This window comes from Anabas testudineus, chromosome 22 (genome assembly GCF_900324465.2).
Source record: "Anabas testudineus chromosome 22, fAnaTes1.2, whole genome shotgun sequence".
Classification (NCBI taxonomy): Eukaryota; Metazoa; Chordata; class Actinopteri; order Anabantiformes; family Anabantidae; genus Anabas; species Anabas testudineus.
In genome coordinates this window covers 1,606,287-1,627,752 of record NC_046630.1, presented here as the reverse complement: position 1 = coordinate 1,627,752, position 21,466 = coordinate 1,606,287, and the positions used below count along the sequence as shown (strand labels likewise).

The following is a 21,466-nucleotide window of genomic DNA, read 5'->3' as shown; positions in this document are numbered from 1 at the left end:
AATACTTTAGGTTTCATAAGTAAATGTACTCTGTACTTATTTTATTACATGTATTAACGTAATAATACTGTTAATGTTATAAAATGACTTTTTGCAAACAGATGTTTACTTTTTCTAAACTTCACTTTTCATTGATTTGGAAACAGATACATACAAACATAAATAAATCTTAGCAGCTAAATATCTGTGGTTTTGCATCACGATACTTTATTTTAAAGCCAACTGATGCACTTTGTTGTGTTGGTTTGTACCAAATCCTTAAAAATCCACAAGAGATACTGAGATTTCTACTTTAAAATCAGCTGTTGATGGTTGTTTCAAGCCTGAGTGACAAACCCTCCTTCTAGTTTCTGCACCATGATGAACATGTAGGTTCACCTGGGTGTGATCAGCTGTTCAAGTCCATCAGCTGTTCAAGTCCACCAGCTGTTCAAGTCCACCAGCTGTTCAAGTCCACCAGCTGTTCAAGTCCACCAGCTGTTCAAGTCCACCACCTGGTGGTTGAACTTCATTCAGCACAGCACAAATAAAACAACTATTAAAAAACAGTAAAAGATTAAATAAAGAAATCAGTGTTAGCAGCATTTAGCTGTTTCTGCACATTTATCTTTGAACTAAAGGAGGCAAATGTGCGTTTTACAGAAATGTTCAACAGTAAAACAGTAAAAACTATTTGTAGAAAATGAATCACACGATGTTTCTATGATGTTTGAAGCAGCTTAGTTACGTTTTTGTACCAGATTTAATGAAGTTAATGTTATAATTAATCTCATGGTGGTTATATGGACGTTCACTGTCAACAGAACATGTTGATGTTAAACCTTTAATTGAATTCGTTTTGTGGCCTTTTATCCGCCGGTTTTATCAGTGGAGGTAAAAGAGTTGGTTAAAGTTCTGCATCTTCATGTTCGTTCATCTTGTTTTCGTCGATGATCTTGAAGATTTTAAAAAGACGATTTTTTGAACGGTGTTCGGCGGCTGAGTGACTGTAACAGTAAAACCTTCTTCAGGCACTTTTTAACACGTTTAACGTATTTCTGCTCCTTTTTCTTCTAATTTAACTTTAACGTTAAACATTAGTAAATAAATTAGTTTAACAGGAAACGTGTTCCGAGGGTTTGTTAGCAGTAAGCTAGTTAAGAAAAGCTACGTTAGCCTCAAGGTAACGATCAACAATGGTTTTTATCCTTTTTTCTGACTTTTCCTGACTTTATATTCTTTATTTCTTATGTAAATATGTATGTTTTTATTCAGAACAATAACAATACGTATGTTTTTAGCCACATAGCGTAAACCTTGATGTTAAATAGCTTTGTTAATTAAACGTAGCTTAGCGTTACTAGGTTAGCTTATAGCTTTTAAGCTAGCGTCAACATCAACGTTAACGCAAAGATTTAGATTAAAAACAAAACAGAAATCAATCAATTATTAAAAGTCGATCATTTCTTCTTTATTTTAACATTGAACACAGATTAATATTAAAATAAACAGTTGATCAGTTTTTTATATGCTTATAAAAATAAATAAACCTTTAAATGTGTATTTTACCTATAAATAATTTAAACACGTTAAGCTAATTGCTAAGCAGGTAAATACTGAACTGTTTGTTTAATTAATGTTATAATAAATCAAACACTAACTGGCTCCTTATTTTCTTATCTTTTGTTGCTAGATAATCTTATAAGTTTAGAAATAAACACTTATTATTTCTGGATTATTAGTCTTTTACCTTAGGTAACACGTTAGCTTGTATCATGCTCCATCTCTAATGAACCTCAACACTAACCCACAGTTAGCAGGACGCTTCTGAGTTTCTTTATTTAGACAGATTCATACGTTTTAATGCCAGAATGACACCAAACAGGCTGAACATCATGAATTAACATGTTCATTAGTCCTCAGTGACCTTGTTTCCAACAGATGGTGCTGTGGTTTTGGTTTAAATCGACTTTAAGTCGTGCAATGAGTTAGAATTTCCCATGTCTTTAAATTAAAACATGACTCACATCAAATCTGATCAAATCATGCTAAATGCAGTGTAGATGAGGCAAATTAGTTGTGAAACACTACAGAATGGTGTGATTTTAACTGTACTTAGCTGTAATTGCTAATTACTTTCTTAAATATACTTCATATTTAGGCTTTATGAGTTTGCACTCCTGCACCAGACGCCTGTGTCTCCTTTCTCGGTTTCCCTGCAGGCCCTTTTCTTCCTCTGCACTTCCAGAACGGTCCAGCCGGGGGCGCTGATGGTTCCCCTTGGTTTCCTCAGCCACAGAAGAAGAGAGAGAGCAGCCTTCGCTCTGTCATCCTCCCCCTCCTCTCGGAGCAGGGGGAGCACCACACCCTGTCAGCCAATCAGAGCCCAGCTCCACCTTCTCCATCACATCATCTCAGTTTCCAAGGCAACAGGGCACCCCGCTCGCTCTCCCCTTTCTCTCTCCCTCTCTTTCCATACTGAAAGGTGCCGCATCATCATCATCATCCCTCCCATCCGCCCATCCCACCGTCCCATAGTGAGAGCTGGTGGCTAGTTTAGCTTTAGCCTCTCTGTTAGCACCATCTCTCTGTGTGTCTCTCTGCAGTGGGATTGCCACAACACCAAAGGCACCTCCCTCACTTCTTCTCTGTGTCTGCATCCTCCAACATCCAACTGAGCAGAGAAAAAGAAGGGAACGAGATGGACTAGAAGGAGGAGGAGAAGAGATGTGGTATGTACTGCTAAACCTCCCTCCTGTTTTGTATATATGAAACAGGACACTGTGTGTATTCATGAGTGTGTGTGTGTGTGTGTTAAGCCTAATCCTTTGTGGAATGCTGATTTAATGAGCTGCCTGACGCCAACGCATTAAAAATAATAGAAGGAGAGAAAGAGAGAGAAATAGAGAAGAGATAAAGAGAGACAGAAACAGAGAAAGGTGGCTCCCAGTCTCTCTCTGAGCTTTTGTTATGAAGGCCTGCTCTGCAGAACAGCTCGCTCTGCCTGCTGCATACAGAAAGAGGCCAACACCTCTTCTCTCAGTTCCCAGTCTGCTGCCCTTCTCCACACTGGGCTGTTTTACTGGTTCACTGGCTTGGTAGTTGAAGTGTCTTCCACTGGGTTAAAAACTGCAGTTGTGTTCTGATCAGTGTTTACTGACGTGATCTCAGCTTTGTTGTGACTAAAAGTTCATATTTTGAGGAAACAGGGATGAGTGGAACATTAATGTGAGGCTTAAACTTAAGTATTTATGGCCTCAAGGAGCGGCATAAAGTCTGCTGCAGTCATGTTATAGGATGAGATGCAGCCATTGTTCCAACAACAAATGACAACAAATGTTTTGAGACAGAATCCACCTGAAGGCGTTCATGCTGTGGATCATGAAAAAAGTGATGGAAGTAGTTGAAAGAATGAAAAAGAGAGTTGAAGACAGTGATATTGTTGACAGCTCACATCTGACCAATGGCAATTTTTCATATCAAACATTTTGACTTGTCACGCACAGGTAAAAAACATTGTCTTCACTCAGAGTTAGAATCAGTTCCATTAAGTGTCCAAGTGAGCCATGCCGCTGAGCCAGAACTAAGACCAATACCAGGACCCTACCAGGTCAAAACAAATGCTGGAAAGTCTGTTTTCCTGAGATCTTTAGTTTTTCAGAAGTAAAACTGAAGGAGAGTGCTGCTGAAATGTTTGAGCTGAACTGAGTGAGTGAGGTCAAACGGAGCCTAATGATAGTTATTCCTGTAGATTGCTGAGTCACAGTCTGTAGCCGTAAACCATATCTGCTTCTCATAATTATTTGTACAAATGTTAATTAATATGCTGCCTTGTTGTCCAGAGAACCTCCACACACTACCTAAACTACATTTAGTTATAGATTGGTTTTCATTTTCTCTTTCAAGCTTTGTTTTATCTCAAAGTCTCAGAGAGAAACAGTGAGGAGATGATTCTATTTACTACAGAGATTAGTCCCATCAGTTTTAAGAGGTGCTCCCTTTCCCTGATGATTGCTACTTGTTTCCTGTCTTCCAAGAAGTAACTTAGCAGTGAAAGGAAGGGAAGTGAAATAGGAAAGAAAGACTTGACTCATAGTTAGAGCAATTCTTTGCTGTCAAAAGCTAATCATTTGTTTATAGGTGGAAGATTTAGCATGACAGCTAAAGTAAAAGATATGTGAATAAAAATGAAAACTATAGACTGAATTATCTGTGAATGTACTGCAGTATGAGGGGGACAACTGGGTTTTAGACTTTTATCACAACAGGAAGTGTGGAGGTTATTTCTTCATCATCATTCTTTCCTGTTGTAGCTGATCAGAGGCTGGGTTGAGCAGCTTTTATGTACAAAGTTGACCTAATAGTGTACATGTCTGTGATCTGCCATTGAAGAAACTGTCAAACACTGCTATTTGTGTTTCTTCATACAAAGCGTTTGCTCTCTTCTTTGACTGGGTGGCAGCAGATAAACAGCTTCAAGATGAGGAAGCAGAGAGGATCAAAGTATGGGAGAAGAGGATGAAGGTTTTAATAGTAAATGATAACATAATATTCCTGTTGGTTAGGAAGAACAGGAAGTTGTTCCAGTACAGTATTAGTGGTCAGTTTCCACTCCACAGGATAGGATGTAACTGCCTCCGGGTCTATTAAACTAGGGTGAGTGACTGCAGAGAAAGTCAGAAGCGTAAATGTCAGAGGAAACGTGACGAAGGTTAAAGTGGATGTGTGGATTTCTCCTGTTACAGATGGACATCTTGGTGCTGTAGAGATCATTAAATTCACATCAAAGAAAGGATTTAAAAAGTGAATAAAAGCATCTAAGTCAGACAGTTATGTGACCATACATATAAATAAGCCTCTGCTACTGTACTGGGCAGTAAAACATGACAGCACCAAGGTTTGATGACGTGACTAATGACCTGCCGACCTCCATATTGATCCAGACACTGAGCAGCATGTTGACCAGGTTTTCTTTCAGCAAGTGAAACATTTTGAGGTTTTGTTGAGGAGGTGATTGTTCTTCATCACAGTGATCTGTCTCTGCCTCTGTCTCTGACACACTTGGCTTAGAGAAGGATGATTGACATGCAGGACAACAGTCTCTCAGTCGTTTGTCCCGACTTTTGCTCCTGACCTTTTCCACAGTTTGCAACCTTCGGGGTGCGTCCTCTGGTGTCCTGCCTGAAGTTGTCCTATGCTAACAGTCATATTAGAGATGGCTAATGACTGAGATTTGCTCTAGATCTCCCAGTAGAGAAAGACAGACTCCCTCAGGAACAACTGTAATTAGCCAGGAGCCATTTATGTTTACTGAAGTCAGTTGAGGTCAAGTTCGTTTGCACTTCAGAGACACATATTTAAGTGACTGAAACAAAATGCGTTAAACAGGAACTCTTCTGGAGCAAAACCTTCTGCTTCTTGTTTTAGGCAGTTAGCAAACAGCTTCACATGCATTACTGTGAAACCATGTGCCGTGGGGTTCTCCTAATGTTGGTGGTGTATGAATGAAATCTTTCTCTTTGTGCTTCGACAGAATCTTTGAGTCTGTTGTTTGTATTGTGTGCAAACACATGTCCAGTTATAGTGGGGATCACAAACCAGAAAGCATTGTTTGGCCTGCATGCTAGTCTGGTCTGTTGTCTCAGTGACTCCACAGTTTCTCCCTGCAGAGCCAACGCCCTGCTGCCCTCACAGTGACGGTTCAGGGAGGATGGAGGCTAATGATTTGCTGTAGTACTAGGTGAGACAGCAGGAGGTTACAGAACGGCAAAGTTCACCACGTCATCATGCTCCTGTCCAAAATCTGTTAGCAAGATCAGGACTGTGAGAGCACAAAGGCTTCATTCAGCACAGACACTAGTACTGTACTGTGGCATGGATTCCTTTATTATAAATGATGCTGCCTTGGTACATCAATCTGTATAAAGAATAATGTAATCTCATTGTTCTGGTAGCAACAATCAATTTAAAATGCTTTTAACATCAGTAATCTTCTTTTACCACAGGGGTGGCCACTGTCCTGCTTGTTTTCCAACTATTCCTGTCCTACCCACTGCTGATTACCTGCTTATGTTCAGCCAATCAGAAGCTGCAAAAACAGCGATGGCTGGAAAACAAGCAGGACAGAGGCCTGAGAGGACCGCCAGCCAAACTCTCAGCAGCTCTGCAGAGATGTGTTCACCTGCAGAACATCACTGCAACAGATGCTGAACAAACTGCTGCTGTTATATAACACTTACTGCTATTTTTACTGTATATACAAGGTTGTGGCTTTCTTTTGTTAACTCACTGTCTGTGACTGGATTCAAGGTCCCACCTGTACATATACATCCCAATTTGCCATCTACCCTGGTTTGTCTTGGTGCAAGCAAATGAACCACAAGGCTGCGGCAGGTTGTTTGTGCTACAGTCATCTGTAGGTGAAACTAGATGATCTATTGAACAAAAGGATGGGATTATTTGAAAATGTTCATATTGTGTGAATTCATTGTACTGGGAAGCATTTTACCTTCCGTGCTGTTCAGATGTTCCTGTAGCTGAACTAATTATTGTTTGTCTCGTGTTTTAGTGACTTGTTGAAACACACTTGCTGTGAGGACTGTTTTTCATCTTGTTGGAGAGTAAGGGGACATGGTTGCACATGAAGAAAAATTTAAATGAATCTTAAATCACAAACTAAAGAATGTATACACACATGCTAACAGAGGGACCCCTGATTCAGAGCAAAGGGCCCCCTCGTGTCTTTTTTTAATCACACAATTGTTCTGGGAACTCAGTCAGCAGTGTGTGTGTGTGTGTGTGTGTGTGTGTGTGTGTGTGTGTGTGTTTGTGTGTGAGCACCCACCATCCCCCATGTTTAAATTGCACATATCACAGTGTCTGTGTGAGGTTGGAATAGGCACCGCATGATGAGGTCCAGGGTTCAGGGTTATCCTTCCCCTCACTGGAGAACAGGCCCCTGTAACCCCAAACACACACAATGGGTAATTAGTTTCACTTGAATATGGGGGGATGGTGAGTTGCCGTGTTTGTGTTCATCTCTCATTTGCCTTAACTCGGCATCAGGTGAGACAGTTTGAACACAATATTTCAAGCTCAGTATGAATCTGTTTCATATTTAATACATGACAAAACATTCTCTGATAAACACTTCTTCACTTCACTTCTTCACTTCACTTCTTACCTAGTGTGGTGAGAAATATCCTGTTTTATTTGATTTTTTTTACATTTTAAGATATAACACATATGTTTTTGAGCTCATCCTGTTACTCTGTGATTTACTCACTCTGCAAACCTAAAATCTGACTGTTGTTATCTTGTTGATGACTGATGAGTTGTTTATGAATATGACTGGGTCGTGATCAGGTCACGTTGGACCTTGCCTGTGGGTCTCGGTCTGCGGGTGATGACACTCGGCAGATTAAAATGATGTAACGTTAGAATGTGGGACAGCTGACTTTGGGAATTGTGTTGTATGTTGTCTACTGTTAGAACTCCAGTGGATACTTACAGTTTCTGCTCTTTACTCAATATCAGCGAATAAAAACACACAAGCTTTAGCTGTGGTTTGGTCGGTGTTCGTAGGTTTGAGCTGGTCTTCAGGTTTGTTTCAGGCTTTAGTTTGGTCTCTTTGGTGTTTACCTTTTCACATGATGTCAGCCTAGAGAAAGGACATTTTTCTTTTTAGCTTTTCTCTTTTTCTGATGTTGCTCCAGTCTAGTCCTATTCTATTCTATTCTATTCTATTCTATTCTATTCTATTCTATTCTATTCTATTCTCTGATCCTCTTCTCTTGTTCCCCTGCCTGCCACGTCTCTGTATCAATAACCTCTGCTCAGACCGGGGTGTGGCAGTGAACACTCAGTCCTCGGTTTCTGTTTCTGACTACAGCACTCAAAGTAGATAGATCAGAGCAATTTAGTCACTGTAGGGTTCATCTGCTCACATCCAAATTTCCTGGTTTCACCTCCTGATAGAGTTGTAGCATGCATCCAAATGTCTTTTTAAAAATCTGAGTAACGTCACGGACAGGAGAGAGATTTTTTTTACCCTAGTCCAAACCCAAATGCACTTTTGTCACATCATTGTCATGTTGCTGTTTCTTTGATCTAAGTACTATAACAAGTATAGCATATTGATTTCTGTTAACATTTAATCCACTATAGGCCATTGGTTATTTATTTATTTATTTTAGATTAAGGAATTGCAAGTCTTTGCTCCTTTGTGTGTGTGCAACAGAAAAACTGTTTGTTGCTTTGGTTTTCAGAGATGTGTCTTCACAGAAGCTTAATTTATCTAAACCTGAAGTGGGTCATTTTATTTTTTTGTGAAGTGATTCATCCAGTGACACTTTTGTATGTCACCAACTGCCACAGACAGTTTCTGTGTCAGAGTAACGTGGAGATCATTATCTGTGGAAAATAAATTATTGAATACAAGTGCACACACACACACACACACACATGCACAAATCGATCATTCACATGACAAAATGCAGGAGCCAGCTCTGACAAACAGATACTATGATGCTGAGTAGCTTCCTGTCCAGCTGTGCTATTAGATGAACAGTACTTCTAATATAATATTACAATACTACGTCAAAGTGCATACTTTAAATGTGCACTTGGCTGTTTGTACAATTTAAAAGAATAGGTACTGGTCTTTGCTATTGCCTTGATATTGATTAGTAGATTAGTAGATTTTGGTGTAGTAGAAGTATGTTCATCATTTTTTAAGACCACAACAAGACAGGAATTGAAAAGAAGAAAATTATTCAACAACCTGCAGCACCTGTGGTGTCAGAAACTGTAGTTGTGTCCTGTAAATAAGAAGCTCTAATTAGCAGTCTTACAGTCATTATAACTTATTTTCTCTGGTGTGATTTCCCAGAAAAAAGAAGTGCATGAACTAAAAGAGTCCTCTGTGATTTAGACAAAAAGACAAAAAAACAGCTGAGACAAGCTACGAAAATGCAGCAGCATGTGGACACGAAATGATGAAATACTTAGCTTATGCTATTTTCTAAATTAATTTCACTGTGTTAATGTCATCCAATTTTCTCAGGATTGATTAGAACAACACGATAACTTTACACAGAGGAACAGAATCAAATCTGAGACGACACAGTCACACACACAGATTCTGTGCAGCCTGTTCCAGGATGAGAGAGATTATATATTATATATAATGTTAGAAAGTGTTTACTGTAACTTTCAGTGTGCTTTTGTGTCTGTGTGTGATGAAGCTTTACTGTCATCATTTCATCTCTCATCTGGTTTACAGTTTAGCTGCCCTTCCTCTTTAAACAGCATCAGACATACAGTGTTGATTAGTAACCCAGTCACTTCTGGTAAATGGTCCTTTACCCTGAAGACAAACATCTTCCCTGATAAACTTGCTTTAATGTATACTGAGTAACGTGTTCTCAACAGTTCATCACACTCGCATGAAGGGTGTGTTCTGAAAACTCTTACTGTAGATATGTTCAAAAACACGCTGTAATCTGTACTGGTTTTCTCAGTGCTGCTGCTAGATGCCAAAATTTAATATTTGTTTTATTTGGATCAGCTGACACTAATGTGACGGCTATTTTTTCCCAGGGTCCATAAAGAACAGTGCTTTCAATAAATCCATGATTAAAAGGAAATTACATACTAAATCTAGGCACTCGAGCAGAAGCAAACCATTGATTTATAAACGTCACGTTACAAAACAGTCTTTGTTTGGGATCTGTGACGTTGCTGAAAATGCATTCAGTGCCCCTGCATCATTGATGAGGTTGGGAACAAACCAAATCAAATGTCAGATGTGAGGAGGCAGTTACCCACACCCATCCTTATAGTCACACGCTGAACCCAGAGTTACCGGACTAACTGCAGTAAGTCTGAACACTTTTCCTGGACTGAATAATCTGTTTTATTTGGAGAATGTCCTTTGGTTTGACCTCTCGCTTTTTCTCACTCTGTGTCTGCAGTAATACCTTTAATCAGCTCAGCCAACTCTAAGCCAGTTTCTAGAGAAAACAGACAGAGTGGAACAGTCAGGGACGTGGAACGTTCATCATCACTGAACATATTTTAGATAACTGCAGAATGTGTGCAGCTCTGATTTGGTCAGATCACTTTGTGTGTGCTAATGTCGTTCCTCTGTAAGGAAATACTGTGCTGTAATATTACCCATAATTACTGTGGAGAAAAAACATGGCCTCTGCGCACTAATGGTTTGGTCCAATCCCTGTGGGAATCCAGACTGGAAAGTGGAGTGCAGTAATGTAATGTACAGACAAACAACTGCAGAGCAATGGATATAATGTTGGTAATTATTTCTAGGTGTGTACATAAAGTGTGTTTGTGTAATCTTATACATTATAGACTAATGTGTTACTAAATTAATTAGTTAATTAGATATCATAATAAAATTGTTCAAAATTAATACAAAATTTTCATTTTGCTGTGAAGAGATTAATCATATTCATATATATATATATATATATATATATATATATATATATATATTCATATTCAGTGTCGGTGAAACATTAAGAGTCACGTTTTACTTTCTATTTCTCAGCACCTATAGTGTGTGTGACACACGTGGATTGTTAACATTACCTGTGGGTAAAGGATTTAGAGCCATTAGATGACAGATCAGGGTGAAATCATTTCTAGATATGAATCACACCTCTAATGTTGTGTTTTATAAACTGTTACGCTTCCATTTTTTATTAATCTAGCTCTCTACTATGGCTATGTCCATAAATGTGAACCAAAAGTTATTTTTACACTTTAAGTTTGTTTTGTCAGATCTATGCATGTAAAATACTCCACAGAAACCACCAAAGCAGAGTATTATTATAGAAAATAGAGAAATATATCAAGTAAACACAGTTCAAACAGCAAGCTAGCTTCTAATGCTACCGAGGCATTTATACTCTTAGAGCGGAGGTTACAATACATGACCAATGTTGTGTCTATTCTTCAAACATGTTGAAATGAATGATATGTTACTCTCTAGTAAAATTCTTTTTGTTTCGTCTGAATTTTGAATCCTAGCATTATCCAGATCAGGTTCCTTAAGGCTCCTCTCTGTACAAACTACTTCCAGTTCACAAATGAACTCAAGCTCTCTAACCCAAATCAGGCTCCAGGGCGCTCATTTCAGTCCACAGCTTCTGTTTTTCAATTTAATATTTCTTTTGCATCAGTATTAGTGATGCAGGCACAGATTCACTCTTATGATTTGGTGACTGAGTTTCATTTTCTTTCATCTGCTGCTCTTTGGTCAGTAAAATAACAGAGTCAGGAGATAGAAGGGTAACAGCCAGTGTGATCCTCCAACACATCTTCCTCCCCTATGATATATTATTCATGCTGTGGTTGGGCAGGACGACCCCTGGGACACACACACACACACACACACCTATTCCTCTGTGACTGCAGTCTGTCTCGTAGCTGTATTTTCTTTCTGCACAGACCTCTCACCTGTTTATTTTAAGTCCTAGCATCAGGGCAGCAAACCTTCCTTCTGAATTTAGCTGTAACACACAGTGTTTGAACTTTTGTAAATGATTTATAACACAAAATCAGCTGAGAGCTGAGTTCGCCCTGAATCCTCTGTCTGCGGGTGCACAGCGTGCTGTGGGTGTGGGTGTGGCCAGTAGATGGTTGTGATGGGGAGGTTGGCAGCATCACCAGAGGAGGATGGCATGTCAAGGTTCAAATACAGCTAACCTGATGCTAATAGAATACTAATAGAATAGAAACTATGACAGATACTGTATTTTTTAAGGTTTTAATGTTTCTCATTAGTTCAGCAGTTCAGAACAGTAGTAACATGCCTAGTAAACCAGTTTGTCCCAGTTCAGAGTTGTCAATCAGAGTTGTAATCAACATTAAAGTGTAGAGTTTGAAAATGCACATTATTTCTGTGCAGAGTTAAGTAGTGGTATTAGCAACCTGTTCTCCTTAGGTAGCAAAAAGCCCACATTTTACACCAGTTTTGGAACTCGTGTTGAATCTGCAGCATCTCCTTCTCACTGCTTCATCCTCACTCAGTGATTTCATCTGATAAAACAGCTGCTGTGTTACATAAAAATCTTCCACAGTGGTAGCTCTAATCTCGGCTTTAATCTCACAAAAGACAGATGAATCAGATCCCGTGTAAACAGTGTCCTGTCAGACTGCTGACTCACAAACGAACTCAGAGCTTTGAATCGTGAGATCAGTGGGGCGTAGACGTCAGAGGATGTTCAACAAGGTGACTTCTGTAACGTGTCTATGTTCAGATATTGAGAGATGTTTAAAAAGACTCAAAGGATCTGTATGTGTTGTAAAGTTTGTGTGTGTGTGCACACTTTACTGTAAAGGCATAGACTAAAGTAATAACATAAAATCTTAGCTGAGGAAGTAGGGCTGGATAGTTTTGAAACGTTTTGATACTATTGAAAATACAAGCAGTTCATCTCCAAACTAAAACTAAAACAGTTTCCCAAAAGTTCCTGAAAATAGAGACACGGTTGGCCTACAAGAACTTAACCTTAAATATCTTTTGAAAATTTTGATTTAGAAAGAGAAATGATAAAGGTTTATGGACAGACATTGGTCAAAGTAGGTTGTGTCCAGTATGTGTGTTTTTGAGTGTGAATCCACTGTAGAGATGTGACAGTTCACCCACATGTCCAGCCTACGTCCCTGTCGGCGAAATGCAGCAAAATGAGCAATTTACTGCACAGGTTGCTGTCTAATCAGGTTATTGCCACATGGCTCTGTAGTATGAGTGTGATGGAGAAGCAATTTTTCCTCTAGATTCTCCTCTAGATCATGATAACTTTCATTTCCTTTCATTCTGACAAAAGTTGGTCTGATCTGTCCCAATAGTCACATTTCTGCACAATAGACCAGGTTAAAGCCCTTATGTCCTGGGAATTACAGTAAGTGATATGTGACTGTAAATAGAGCTGAAATGAAAGAATACGTAATTTGGTTCTTGGAGATGACTTTACATTGGTACCAGCCTGTTACTGCTAATTAAACCTGCTAATCAGTGTGCAGCAGGTGAGCTGAGCATGAAAATAATGAAACATTTAGCAGAGGAAAGCACACAACAGAAAATATTTCTGCTCTGGGAAAATCATTCTATAGCAAATAAAACAGTTGAACAACAAACTGTGATAGTGAAATACATCATGTTTAAATTTGTTAATTTAATTACACCTGACACACAGGAACAGATGAGTCACATAGATGAGGTCGTCATCAGTTCTGAGTCCTGTGAGCCGTAACTGCTGTCAAACTGTGTTTCTTGATCGTCAGCATCATCGCCTCCTCTCCTCCTGCCCTGTTGTTGCTGTTCCTCTTCTCTCTCCATCCCCACCCTTCCTTCCATGTGGTTGAGTGGTTGGCGATGAGGTCATAGTGAAGCTGGTGATGTCATACCTTTTCTTGCTTGGAGACGTCATCCTGACACACTGTATGTCACAGACAGGAAGTGCTTCCCTGATGTTTCAGGGAAGGAGAATTTTCATATTCAGACTGTTGATGTTTTATAAAATGTTTTACTATTATTTAGACACCACCCTGCCATAGGAGGAGGTATATCCATCCATCTATCCATTATCTTAATCCCTTGTCCTCTGCAGGGTCGTGGGAGGAGGAGTTACAGTTGTTAACAAATTAATACTAGCATGTAAATGTGTCATGGTTTTTGTTTATATGCTGCCTTGAATGCTGAATGTTAAAGTTCTAACAAAATATACAGTTTGCAATGCTGCTACTCTACTTTCTTTTTCTTTTGCTGTTTTAAAGTTAGCAGTCAGGAAGTTATGCATGCTGTCGCCATTAGTCTTGTGAAGAACTTTATAACCAGAATGAAAGTTGATTATTATCTGGTTTGTGAACTTTCTGTAGGGTTCAGTCTGTATCAAAGGTTGTTTGTAAGCCTCCTTTTCGGATATAGTACGCTCTAAATAATAGACTTGAGAGATTTTGCTGTTTACCTGGATCGGGACCTTTAAATTATTTTTTTGGACATTGCTACCTATTAGTTTTACTGTTTCCTTTAGTTAATGGACTTGGTTCAAGTGTTAAAATGCAACATAGCTGTGGATCTGAAGTCACATGATCCCAGGAGAAGCTGACACTGAATAGCCTCCTTGTTTTGTGATCAGTGAAAATAAATTTCTCACCTTTGTGCTCAGGTTAACTAGGTTACCATCATTTATCCTGCCAGGCAGGTTGAGTTTATCGCTGACTGGGTTTTGTTCTGCTGTTCTACTGACATCATTCTTCTGCTTCACTGCTGCTAATGCTGATCAATACACCCCCGCACTGCAACACACGGACTGCTCCTGCAGCAGCTGCTTCACTCTGTGTGTGGATAATACACAAAAGAAAAGTCACACACTAATATTTCGTTGGACGGCCTTTAGCTTTGATTACAGCTCGCATTCACTGTGCAGTGTCACAACATTTAGTCTCGTCCAGAGTTGAATTATATTTTCACCAAGATCTTGTGTTGATGGGAGAGTTGGACGCTGCACAAAGTCTTCCTGTGTGACCTTCTTCCATTGGACAGTTCTTAACCCAGTTTTAGTAGTTTCTTCAATCTCCTTAGACGTTTTCTTTTCTTGATTCATACCAATAATTTGACCCTTCTGAAACAGATTACCATCTTTTCCACGACCACAGGATGTATTCAGACATGGTTGTTGAAGAAACGAGAAGCTACTCTCTGCATCAGTTAGAGTTAAATAACACGTTGGCAACTGAAACAGAATCTTCCAGTAATTATCCAGTGGGAGGCTCTAACCTATTAGCTTAGTTAAATTCAGGTGGTGTTTTTTTGGATGGGCAGTGTAGAGTTTTTAGACACTGAATAAGAAACACGTTTACCTGTACATAAGAAACCTGGTTAGTGGAAATCCGTGCACATATGCAGCAGATGAGTAATCTGATGTGTCCTGAGAAACATGACTGACACTGTTTTAACTGTGTACTGACAGAAGACGCTGTTTCCAGAGTATTTAATTTGCTGTGTGTTTGTCTGTGTCAAGAGAGGCAAAAAGCTCAGTGAGAGAATGACACAGCTGCTCTTCACAGCCAAATGTTTGAATAAATAAAAATATGCAGAGGAAAGTGACTTGTTTAATCTTCCACAGGCCCTCATGTGTTGGTTTCAGTTGTAATCAGAAAATATTGATAAAAGTTATTATTAGACTTTGTATTCTCTCAACAAACTTTAATAAGAAAAGAATTAGAGTTTTTTGCCTGGTATTATTTTCCCCATGCAGCTACTCTTATGTTTCTCTATTGGCATTGAACTCGTGCGGAAACTGCAGTGCAGACTGGCTGAACTGGGAGCAGGATGCATATTTTATTGAGAGAAAAGAGAATATGAATAAAACATTTTATTTGTCTGTTCGCGTCGTCTGGTGGTGCTTAAAAGGATTTAAAGGCACAGCAGAGATGAAGGGAGGACACACACATATGGGCGGTGTGCATTCAGTGCCATGCTGTGACAGCCTGAACGTCTGAGGGAAATAAAGCAAGACAGAGAGGAAAACAGTGGAGGGAGGGAGAGAGAGAAAGTGTGAGAAAACAGTGTAGTAGGTATAAAGAATGGAGAGAGCTCTGGTTTATACGGACGCAGGAAAGATGCAGCACATTTAATCTTCCTACACTACACGTGGACCAGTCTGGATTACTCCAGCTGGTTTTAAAATATGGGATTATTACAGTGCGTCTTTAAAAGCCAAGCAGGTGGAGAGGTACAGTGTGAGTGTTTCCTGTATTTTTTGAAGCTGGATGTTTTGACTTTCCTTAAATAAACACGTGGAAGTCTAAAGCTAAGTTTACATTTAGTTATTTAGCAGTTATTATACATATATGTATGAATAATTGTTTTTACAGATTAAAGTGCAGAGAAGCACCATCAGGCTAATGCTAGTTGTCGCTGGGTGAGAGGCGGAGTACACATTGGACAGGTTGGCAGTCTATTTCAGGTCTGAGAGACGTTTCAAGGTCACGTTCACACCTACAGGAAATTTTGAATCACCAGTTGAGTTCACGGCAGGTCTTTGGACTGTGGAGAAAAACTACTAACGGGAAAACTACTAACTCTGTAACTCTGTACAACTGGTGGGTTGAAATCCAGAACCTTCTTGACCTTCTTGCTGTGAAGACACTAAAACTGTAATGGACTATTTTATTCATTTGTGCTGTTCACAAAATCACATCATCAATAATAAAGTTACTTTTCAAGGAGACAAAAATTGTAGTAATATGGCCACGCCTTATATATAGTATAATAGTCTTATAATCTGGGATATACATTTATTTTTACATATACAGTGTATTTGACTTTCATATTTCTTGCTGCACAGCTTCAAATCAGACCCACAGCCTTTCTGATCAGTACATTCTCACAGTGGTTTCCCACTGGCAGTTTATTCTGACTACATGGAAAAACATTCAATAAAATTCCAATACTGTCTCTGTCAAACTCCGAGCCTGGATAGATAGTCCTCTAACAAGAAAGCTTCTGGAATCAGAGTGTGAGTTACCTTCATCTTCATCCTATCCAAGATGTCGAAGGGCAGATTTTTCAGATGTTGGTCTACGTCTATTGTAGCTCCTGAGATCAGCTGTGGATCATTCACCAATAAACAATGGGCTAGTTCAGCTGCAGTGTTGTACTTCTGCAGGAATGAGGGGTCTTCGGCTCTCAGCACCTCCTTCGTGCCTCTGATTGTGTCTGAAAGAGCTTCTATCTCTTTGTTCAGAGCCTCAGTCTTTGTCCTCAACATCTCTCTCTTCTGCTGCTTTTCATACCTCAGTGCAGCAGTTCTCGCTTCCTCTTCTTCCTGGAGAATCTTCCGAAGCTTTGAGAACACATCCTTAATCTGCTTCTCTGTGTCCTCAGCCACATCTTCAATGTCTATTGCTGTTTGATCTAAGTTTTCTTTCATGTCAGTGTAGAAGTCCAGTTTGTTCTGCAGTGGATCCAGGAGTTCTTGAAGGTTCTTTTTGTTATCTCGTGCAGCTTCATCGATGGGCTTGATGTTGTGGCATTTGTGTGCTTCTGAATGCAGGCAGACAACACACAGTAGTTGCTCATCGTTTAGACAGAAGAGTCTAAGTTCTTCAGAGTGCAGACTGCAGCGACCCACAGCTCTCTCCAGTAAAAAAGCTTCACACAGGTTTTTTAGAGCCAAATTTCCTGGTGGATTGCTCTGTAAAGATCTCGTCCTACAAACTGGACACTGCTGATTTGTGTCCTCTGTCCAACACCCCTCAATACAGACTCTACAGAAACTGTGGCTGCAGGATAGGAGAACAGGATCTTGGAAAACATCACGGCAGACAGGACAGGATAGATTCTCCTCTGACCTAGAAGCCATTTTCTATGAGTTATACTAAACAGCTCAAACCAGTCAGTCAGGCTTCCACTCTGAAGACGTTGGGGGCACCCAATGGCAACAGTTCCTGACATACACCAGGCTCCTGCTGATGTTGCTGCTGCTGTTGATGATGATGATGATGATGATGATGAAGAAAATACACAAAAAATATCAGCATGTAATAAAAAATGGAGAGGCACTTAGACCGGCGTATTAAAATCTTTTTTCTAAGTCTTCTGGACTTGGTTGTAGTTGCTGTGTTGCAGTATTCCCTGACTTTCTGCTGTTTGCTCTGGTTGCTGTCCTCACTCGCTGATGACGAGTGCTGCGTCTGAACATAATCTGAAAAGTTATGTCCCGATGTGTATGTGTTTGTCAAGAAATGAAAACTGCTTCCTGGTTTCTCTTTGGTAATTTGAATATATGGGTTGGACCATAGACTCTCAGAGAAGAGCTCAGACTGTCAATTGAAGACAAACAAATCACTCATTATTCTTCAATTCTGCCTGTTTTCACATTTTATACTTTATTTGTTTGTAATTGCAGAAACTATAAAGTAGTTTTATGGCATCATTGTAAAGCAAAGACTTTGAACACAGAAAATGTTCTTTGTCTTTTTAAAAGGCTGTAAATAGCTGTCGCTGTTGCTGTTGTACTGCCGGAAGACAAAACTGCATCATATCGCAGTTTGGGAGTCAGAAATGTTTTTGTTTTGTTTCAGTGCCACCAGATTTAAGAAGTGGTACCACCTTCTAGAAAATGCAGCATAGATACCAGGAACAAAGTTAAAACAAGTTCAACAAGTTCCTGTATATCCAGAGATGCGTCTACCTAAGGTGTGCGTGTAATGTTGACTGTCAGTGCACATGGAGGCTAACTTTACTTTTTTATTTACTTCAAACAATAATTGTGGTGTACACTCGTTGCTCTCCTAAATTAGTACTTAGAAACCTGCATTTTAGATGTACAACATATTTTATATCATCTACGGACATTTCTGTTGTCAGTTTAGGACTTTCTCACTGTCTTGACTCACCTTTGTGATGAGATTACATAGAGGGCTTCTCCTGATGGCTCCTCCACACACACCCTGTTTGTGCATCATTTATAAGGAGCCCTTATGCTCCTTATTCAAATGATGGTCTTTTTCACAGATGGTTGTATATGTATGTGCAGTTTTACCTGTGTTTCTGGTGTTCACTCACTGTCTGCCGTCTTTACAGAATGAAAGATAGTTCTTCAAATAAACTGGTGACACCCTGTACTGTCTGAGAAACTGCAGATGAAACACGCCACGGAGCAAAATACATGTAATGTTGAATATCAGCTTTGATTCAGCTTTATTGCGTAGCCATAGTTACCATTTTCACTTATATATTGACAATATTCTTTTAGTAAGTTTATAACTTTCCTGTATCTAAGTCTTTTGGTTTACAACATTAAATGATATATGGCTCCACTGTCGCCTAGTGCTTACTCAAGTGAGTTGTATATATAGGTCTCAAATAAATGATCACAATAATACATATGTCATCTAATTCTAGTTCAGTGTATTCAGCGTACAACAGTACAGATTCAGTTTCCTCATCACCAAAAATATTTGATCAAAATAAACCACTCCCAAAATAAAACCTGATCTCAGCTATAATCAACAATCAACAGAGCAGAATGAATTGCATTATTATGCATTATTTAAGAAACACTATTTAATTACTGAAGAAAAGATTAAGTAGCACCACATTAAAAAAACATGAGTTTATATGTAAATATGGACAGATTGTGTCTGCACAGCACACATGATGCTCAGAATTTGTCCATTAAATAAAATGTAGTTTCAAGGTTCAAGTTGGTAAATTACTGTTTGTAAAGAGATTGTCGTGAAAGTACGTCAGGTCTTGCGTAGCTAATTCTTGTATTTGATTGATTGGAGCTAACTGAGGACCAAGCAGAGTAATTAATCGGTGCACTGAATGGACTGCTTGGTGACATGAAGGCTCCACTATGGGGTGCACAGTAGGATCCTCTCTCACCAGCTCTCAGTTTAGCCAGATTTTCCGCCAGAGACAAAACTGCAGGCTCTGGATTGGCAGCTTGGGGGTTTCGTCTCTTTCTGGCTCTCAGTCTTCCCCTCACAGGGGAAGCTGGAGCAGTGTGAGGGTTCAGAGTTGAGTCTACCTTCTTCTTCATCCTTTCCAGTATGTTGACATGCAGGTTTTTCAGGTGTTTGTCTGTGTCTATGAGAGCTCGTACCGCCTGTGGATTATTCAGCTGGAAACAACGGACTAGTTCAGCTGCAGTGTTGTAATTTTGCAGGAATGAGAGGTCGACAGCTCTCAGCACCTCCTTCGTACCGCTGATTGTGTCTGAAAGAGCTTCTATATCTCTGCTCAGAGCCTCCGTCTTTCTCTGTATCATCGCACTCTTCTGCTGCTTTTCATTCATCAGTGCAGTCATCCTTCTCTGCTCTTCCTCTCGGAGAATGTGCCGGAACATTGAGAAGACATCCTTAATCTGCTTCTCTGTGACTTCCGTCTGAATTTCAATGTCTTTTGCTGTTTGATCAAAGTTTCCTCTAATGTCATTGAAGAGGTCCAGTTTCTCCTGTAAAGGCTTCAGGAGTTTCTGAAGTCTCCGTTTGTTATCTCGAACAGCTTCATCAATGGACTTGATGCTGTGGTGTCGGTGTGAGTGCACACAGCTGTCACACACGAGCTGCTGATCCTGCTCACAGAACAGTCTGAGTTCCTCATAGTGCCGACTGCAGACCTCCCCAGACCCTGTTAAAGCTCTTTGAGCTCTCTCCAGTGTAAAAGCTTCACACAGGTTCCTCAGAGCCAGGTTTCGGGGTGGATTGGTTTGTAAGGATCTTCCCCTACAAACTGGACACTCCATATTTTTTAGTGTCCACCATCTGTCAAGACAGGTTTTACACAGGCTGTGGCCGCACAAGAGGAGAACAGGATCTTGAAAGACTTCATGGCAGATAGGACAGGACAGGTTCTGCTCTGAGAAAGAAGCCATTTTCCAAACACCGACCAGCAGGTATAGAGGCAGCTCGAAGCACTCAGACGGAGTCAGATAGTCCACTGTTGCATGAGTTATGTTTTCACAACACAGCAAAGTTCTTAATGAAGACAAGAGAAAAACAAATATAAAAAAAATCTCAGCGTGTAGGAAAAACTAATTTGACACAGACGATTCCTTTTTCTAAAGCTCCCGCATTCTGCTGCTGTTCGTAGTTGCAGTGTTTCAGTATTAGTCTCTGTGTATGGTTGCTCTGGTTGTTAATCTTTGTGATGGGATGTTTTCAGTTTCAGTTTATTACGTCCTTAAGTGTTTTTGTGTGGGTGGAACCATCAACTTCATTCCAGACACTGATCTGACGTAAGATACGTCATTGATGTGAATGCTCAACTCAAGCTGTACTTCCTCATAAGTCCCTCCCGAACCACGCAGAGGTCTTGGCTGTATTTAATGTAATTAAATATATAATATACTGAAACTGAAAACATCCCATCAAAAAGATTAACAACCATTTAAATGTATTTAATGTAATTAAATACAGCCATTTTTATTTTATTTCACTGTCACTCAGATTTATGATCAGAAATGGAATTTACATGTAGGGTGTGAGGACAGTGGTCAAAGTTCACCTCTGACATTTTGTTATGTTCATTTTTGATTTACAGTATATAAATAAAATTGACTTGACTTTCTCTGTTCTAGTGTTATGTTGTTACTAAACTTTTACAGAAAGGTGCAGATTATGACAATGATTTGTCAGTTCATTACATTTACAAATCCAATTTTTACTTCAGTGTATTTTTAACCTTCTGTGCTCTGCTGTTACGTGTCAGTCATTGGAATTCTCTTGTCATAAATCAGGGTGTGCCTTGACAACATCTAAGTCAAGATTATTAACAAATATAATGTAAAACTAATTGGAGTCTTGTTAAGAACATTTGTTTAGAGGCGTGAACTAGAGACAGTCTTTGACAAAACCCTTTTTGAGTTTTCTTATGTGAGCACTGTGAAAGTTTGTCAAACAACAGACCAGACAGGGCAGATTTAATTTAGACTCTATAGATATT

At 39.5% G+C, this 21,466-nt stretch overlaps 2 protein-coding genes across 3 annotated transcripts in view; one reads left to right on the top strand and one right to left on the bottom strand.

The window, feature by feature from the left end:
- The first annotated feature begins 2,656 nt into the window (after positions 1-2,656).
- Positions 2,657-21,466, top strand: part of akap6 (A kinase (PRKA) anchor protein 6) — a 151,548-nt gene continuing 132,738 nt past the window's right edge. The window contains 1 exon segment of the mRNA XM_026340395.1: positions 2,657-2,711. The gene's annotated coding sequence lies outside the window, so the exon portion shown is untranslated.
- LOC113148636 (tripartite motif-containing protein 35-like) lies at positions 11,757-17,749 on the bottom strand. 2 transcript variants are annotated; one of them, XR_003297450.2, is made up of 3 exons: positions 16,539-17,749; positions 14,163-14,343; positions 11,757-13,473 (listed from the first exon to the last, which is right to left on the bottom strand). XR_003297450.2 is itself a non-coding variant. In XM_026340393.1 (2 exons), the coding sequence occupies exons 1-2, from the start codon at positions 17,373-17,375 to the stop codon at positions 14,257-14,259; spliced, it is 924 nt and encodes a 307-aa protein (XP_026196178.1). In that variant the 5' UTR covers positions 17,376-17,749; the 3' UTR covers positions 13,789-14,256. The 2 variants fall into 2 exon arrangements, 1 of the variants encoding a protein (XP_026196178.1); XM_026340393.1 differs by lacking the exon at positions 11,757-13,473 and having other exon boundaries at positions 13,789-14,343.